Genomic DNA, 6,000 nt, shown 5'->3' with positions numbered 1-6,000 from the left:
GGCAATGTTATGTAAAGGCTATTTAAAGGATTTTTTTTATTGTCAACATTAAAAGAAAGCAATAAAACCATAATGCAAGCATACTAGAACATTTTTTCAATGTTCTTGGTTAAATTTTAAACGTGTCAGAATGACACTGACAACTGATGTCTGTGAGGCAATGTTACATTAAGGTAATTTAAAGGTTATTTTTCCATCATCAACATTAAAAGATGTAATGCAACCAAAATAATAACATTTATTCAATGTTCTGTATGTTCTGTGCTGAGTGGGTCTGGGCTGGGATAAAGAGAGCAATCTGTAGGAAAGTGAAGGTCCAGGTAATCCTTTAGCCTGTGGTCCATCCCACAGCAAAAACACACACACACACACACACACACACACACACACACACACACACACACACACACACACACACACACATACACACGCACCACGCGGAGGGGGGAGGTGCACACACACACACGCACGCGCTCACACACACACTCCCTCAGTACTGTCAGTGTCAGACAAGCAAGCCACAGCGACAAAACACACACGGAGAGAGAGAGAGAGAGAGCGCGCGACGCAACCAGAGGAGTTCAGCGGAGAAATAAACGACCATGTAGGCGAAGCGCTAACTGGACAACGACAAATAAAAACGGGAGTAACTGGATTAACTGGGATTCTTTAATGGTGTGAGCCGAGTCCAGGTCAGTTCTCACTGGTTTTATCGATATCTGACAGGTTTTGCTGGGTCTACATAGTTTTTTTTTTATATATATAAAAACATAACATATTTACACGACATACTGCTGTTCATTGGACGCCTGCACGTGTTTAACGCGTTTAACAATTTCTCGCATGTACATAAAATATATACAAAAACTTAAATAATAGCTTAAACTAAAAAAAAACTACAGTTGCTTTTCTTAAGCTCGCGCCGCTCGTGCAGTCGTAGCATATGCTGCTCTTTGGATTTCATTCACAAATAGCACACAGTGGCAACAGGGTTTTATGTAATTGGTCGTGTATTTTATTGAGACAAAAATAGATAAACACAAATATATTGTAAAATATGCTGGTCTTAATAGTAAAGCTACTCATAGATTTTTATTTGTATTTTTTAAGAATGTTGTCATTATTGTTTGTTTGTTCCCAGCTGGCACACAACCGACCTTCAACGTTGAAATGTGGTTTGAAGAAATACGATTGAAGTAATGCCTGTTGTCTTAACGTTGAAACAACATTTAATGTTAAAAGGTTGTGCAAACGTTAAAATTTCTAACGCCATTCCTAAAGCTAATATTTTAGTTATAGTCATCTTCATGGTTATATTTTACAGTATCACTTTATTTGGATGGTCCATTATAGATGCCACATAGATGCTCAACTAACATTTAACAGGTCTATTAAATGCAACCTAACTCTAAGATAAAAGTTTAGGGTTTTGGTTTGTGTTTACGCTTAGGTTTTAGAGTTAGATTTAAGGTTAGTGTTAGGGTTAGCTTTAAGGGTTAGCTTTAAGGTTAAGGTTTGGGTTGGTTTAGGTTTTAGGGTTAGATTTAAGGTTAGGGTTAGGTTTTAGGGTTAGATTAAAGTTTAAGGTCGGGTTAGGGTTGGGTTTTAGGGTTAGATTTAAGGCTAAGGTTTGGGTTGGTTTAGGTTTTAGGGTTAGATTTAAGGTTAGGGTTAGGTTTTAGGGTTAGATTAAAGTTTAAGGTCGGGTTAGGGTTGGGTTTTAGGGTTAGATTTAAGGCTAAGGTTTGGGTTGGTTTAGGTTTTAGGGTTAGATTTAAGGTTATGGGTTAGGTTTTAGGGTTAGATTAAAGTTTAAGGTCGGGTTAGGGTTAGGTTTTAGGGTTAGATTTAAGGTTAATATTGGGTTAGGGTTAGATTTAAGGCTAGGTTGGGTTGGGGTTAGATTTAAGGGTTAGATTTAAGGTTAAGGTTTGGGTTTATGGTTGAGGTTAGGCTTGGTGTTAGATGTATGGTTAGGTTCACATTCAACTTAGAGTTAAGTTTAACATTTAACATTTAATAGAAATTCATTTGAATGTTAGTTGAATATTAGTTGTCACCTTTAAGGCATTTATAATGAACCACCAATTTTTTTGTTGTTCAAAATAAATGTAAATTCATTAATTTATTTGACTAAATCAAGCGCTGGTTGTACGTATTGTTTAAAATTGTACTTGTTTTAAGGGTTACATTTACCTCAGAAATTATCATTATGACTAGTATGATGTTTATAAATCAGTAAATCAATTATAATTTTTTAGCCTATTTAACACTATTTTACTTATGCAGAGCTATCTACCTTTTACCTATATATATTTTTTATTTTATACGATATATTAGCTATACGCTTAAACATTAAAAGTCCCTGTGCTGATTACTTTTCTTTCATATTCTTCCATATTTACCTTTTCTTCATCGTCTTTTTGTGTTGTTTTGATGTCTGTTGTCATAGTCTACCTGGATGTATAACTAACTATTAACTAGAGTAGCTCATGCAGCTTATTGGTATAATTTTCTTTTCTTTACCATAGCTTAAATGTTTTATGTTTTTTATAGTATGTGAAATAACATATCATTTCCTTTATTCCACAGGGATTTTCTGTGAATTTCTCCTAAACTAACTTCGCCCTTATCCGGGCTGTGATTATGGACTAACCCGAGCTGTGTGGTAAAGCTCAGTCTGAGGTGCGAAGCTTCCTAGAAACATGTCCCAGGCACAGGTGGACCTGGCCGGGCTCGGCTTCCCTCCGTTTCCCCCGGCCCGGGACGCGGCGGCGGACTCTTTGAACTCTTTCTTCCCGGCTCGCCTCCCGCCCAGGCGGCGGAGGCACTCGGCGAGTTCGCGGAGAGGCAGCGGATACCGGCGCAGCAAAGCCACCGCCGGCGAGAGCGCTACAGCCGGTCAGCTCAACAAGATGCTCTCGTGGTCGGCGGACAACATCTTTAGCGAGGAAAATAAGAAGGAGCGCGAGCCGCTCGCGAGCTCCAGTTCCAATACGAACTCGCATTCGAATTCCAACTGCACGTCCACATCCACCTCCACGTCGAATTCAAATTCGATTTCCAATTCGAATTCCAATCTGAATTTAAACTCAAAATCGAGTTCAAATTCGAATTCAAACTCTAGCCCTGGCGCAGAGTCTCCAAAGACGAGCGCGAGAGTGGCGGATGATGGCAGCACTGACTCCGAGGAGGGCAGGAGAACCAGCAGCAGGAAAAAGGAGGAGGCATTGGAGAACGAGCGAAAGCGCGAGAAGGAGGACGAGGTGGAGACCAAGGCCGTGGCCACTTCACCTGATGGACGCTTCCTCAAATTTAACGTGGAGATTGGACGCGGCTCTTTTAAGACTGTCTACAAGGGTCTGGATACGGAGACCACCGTGGAGGTGGCATGGTGTGAGCTGCAGGTAAAGAAAAAGACCAATCAGTTCTGCACATACACTCGATGACCTCTTTGCTATAAACCCATATCTTGAATGTGCACCATGCTGGTGTGCAGTGATATTTCTACTTGGGGAAGGGGTGGGCATCACCCATGACTACCAAGTGAAAAATATCAAATTTCCTGACAACAAATGTTAGCTTCTGCTGCTTGTTTAGTTAAGATAGTCCAAGCAATTTTTTGATGGTTCAAGCTGGTTTAACTGGTTTTGAAGGTCAGCTCTTGACCAGCATTGTGTATGTTTTTGTGTCTTTAACAAGCTGTTTTTTAAAAAGGTTATACTGGTGGACCACTTTGGTCAAGCTGCTCATGCTATTGCTAGCCGACTAGGTAAGTTGACTAGCAGGTCAGTAAAGATGTAGTATAGGAGGTCATGGTAATAGACTAGCTTGGTGGTAGACTTGCTGGTCTACCATTGCGGTGTTAAGAATGATGGTGGTCATGCTGGTCATCCAAGTTGCCCTACAGGTTGACTAGTTTGGTCAGGTTGGTCCTACTGGTAGATAGGGGTTTTGGAAAATATCTCTATCACCATATATCAATACGTTTTGTGTTATCAATACCTGCCATCAAATATCATTATTCTTATTGAAACATTGGAGCTCTAAGCTCCTTAAGACTTCTTCCCCAACTTGGCATACTAAAGTTCAATACTCCATGTGGTGGTGCTAATCTAATGAATGGGTAAACCTGCCGTGCAGAATATTGGTTGTCAAAATCCTGGTATTTGCTAATTTACAAGTATTTTGTCCTCGGGCAATGTGTCTTGATAATATCGAATCATGAGACACCATGTGATTCCCACCCTATCTTATCCCCTTAATTAAAGTTGCCTGTTAATCTTAACTATTTTGGGCCATCTTTAGACCACCTAGACCGACCACCATAATCCTCTGTAGCTTTGTGTAAGCTAATATTCTGGCTCTTCTTATGCTGATTTGTTTTGCTGTAATGCAACGGTCCAAGGCAGAATCCATGTGTGTAGGATACCTGTCAGGTTTGGTCACATAGGCCTTGTTTTCATGTATATATTTGACAGAACTCAATTGGAACGGATTGTGTGAAATCCATATTCAATTGCAATTTGTCTCTTATATGGTAGTAATAATAAGTCTGGAATGTCTCATCAGATGGAATGGTTACATCAGTACAGTCATTGCTAATGCACTTACTGTGAAAAAGAAGTCAGATTGATGTAAGATAGGCTGACCCTGATTTATTGGTAATTTGCTTCTCCAAGATAAGAAGGTGTGTCCATGCGTCTATTTATTGAACTCATATGAAAGAGTGTTACGAGTGTTTTGCTGTGTATCTGACTGCACACTTGACTCCGTGACTCAGCTTATGACAAAAAGCCCATGAGATGAATCTCAGCTGTTTTAGCATTTTAATCAGATTTTCCTTTGAAATCTGTATTCTTTAGACTTCTTTTGGCTGGACAGTGACCAAGAATTAAACAATAATCCATTCAGATTGGCAGAGCAGGAGATATCCATATAGCTGGATTAATGAATGAATGGACTGATTGATTGTCTTTGTCTGCACCCAACTGCAAAACCATAAACCACTCCAACACAGTCTTATCTTCAGGTTTTATAGCTGTGCTCTTGCTCACGTAGGCAGATATCTTTGATTTCCAATTGGAATTCCCATTCAAATACCATTCTAGAGTCTTGGTTTGTAGACTTCAGAGTGTGAAACTTGGCATCAGGATCTGCTTTGGTGAACCCTGACATGCAAATCTCATGTTAGCACAGAAAACCAAAACTAGAGCACTAACTTTAATCTATTGTTAATTATTAATTATTAATAATTCCAGTAAAATAGTACATAAAAGAGAGTTTAGACTAAGTTTGATCAATGTTAACTTTTTTTTCTGCCTGCATGATACATCAGGAACATGGTTTTAGATATTTGATATCAAATCAAATATCTGAATTTAAGTTTAGAAGTCTAGCTATTAGTCCTGTCTGCAAACTGACTATTTGCTTGTCCTTGACTCTGGCTCTCGCTCTAAGGACTACATTTCCCAGGTTCCAATTGCCATTTCCTGTTTCCCCTTGTATAAATACACCTCATAGCTCTTCTACCTAGCATTTTATTTGTACTTTGTATTCTTTTGTTGCCGACCTAGTTTTCCGTTTTAACCTCTCTTTAGACTAGCCCTTCGTTTAATAGCTTTTCTTGGTTTAGATCCTGCTTTTGTTTTTTGACTAGTCCTTTGCCTTTGTCCTCTTGCTCTTGCTTCTGTGTATGTCCTCTAGCCTGTTTTCTCTGGTATGTTGTTTATTGCTGCTCTATTTATCATGCCGGTCCCACATAACGTATTTTACTAATAAACCTTAAGTTAAGTACCTGCGCATGTCTACATCTCGTCTGGCTCGCGTGACACTAGCCTTCTATTTTATACAGTAAAATGATGATAGCCAATGATAACACAGCTAAACGCTCACATAAAGCAGTGTGCTGTCCATACCTATCACCACACTGTCTTATCAGAGAGACAGATGAGTAGCAAGACGTCAAGTCAGCATGTTTTTGTACATTTTTTTTTGGAC

The 6,000-nt window shown here is 39.4% G+C and overlaps 1 protein-coding gene across 1 annotated transcript in view; it reads left to right on the top strand.

Annotated features, from left to right (window-relative positions):
• The first annotated feature begins 509 nt into the window (after window positions 1-509).
• Window positions 510-6,000, top strand: part of wnk4b (WNK lysine deficient protein kinase 4b) — a 139,210-nt gene continuing 133,719 nt past the window's right edge. Inside the window, exons 1-2 of the mRNA XM_022667983.2 lie at window positions 510-692; window positions 2,593-3,407. Of these exons, the coding sequence (XP_022523704.2) occupies window positions 2,706-3,407 (702 nt within the window). The 5' untranslated portion in view covers window positions 510-692; window positions 2,593-2,705. The remainder of the gene's footprint in view (window positions 693-2,592; window positions 3,408-6,000) is intronic.

This window comes from Astyanax mexicanus, chromosome 3, assembly GCF_023375975.1.
Source record: "Astyanax mexicanus isolate ESR-SI-001 chromosome 3, AstMex3_surface, whole genome shotgun sequence".
NCBI classification, from domain to species: Eukaryota; Metazoa; Chordata; class Actinopteri; order Characiformes; family Acestrorhamphidae; genus Astyanax; species Astyanax mexicanus.
The sequence above is the reverse complement of the archived record's forward strand: the minus strand, read 5'-3'. Positions and strand labels throughout refer to the sequence as shown.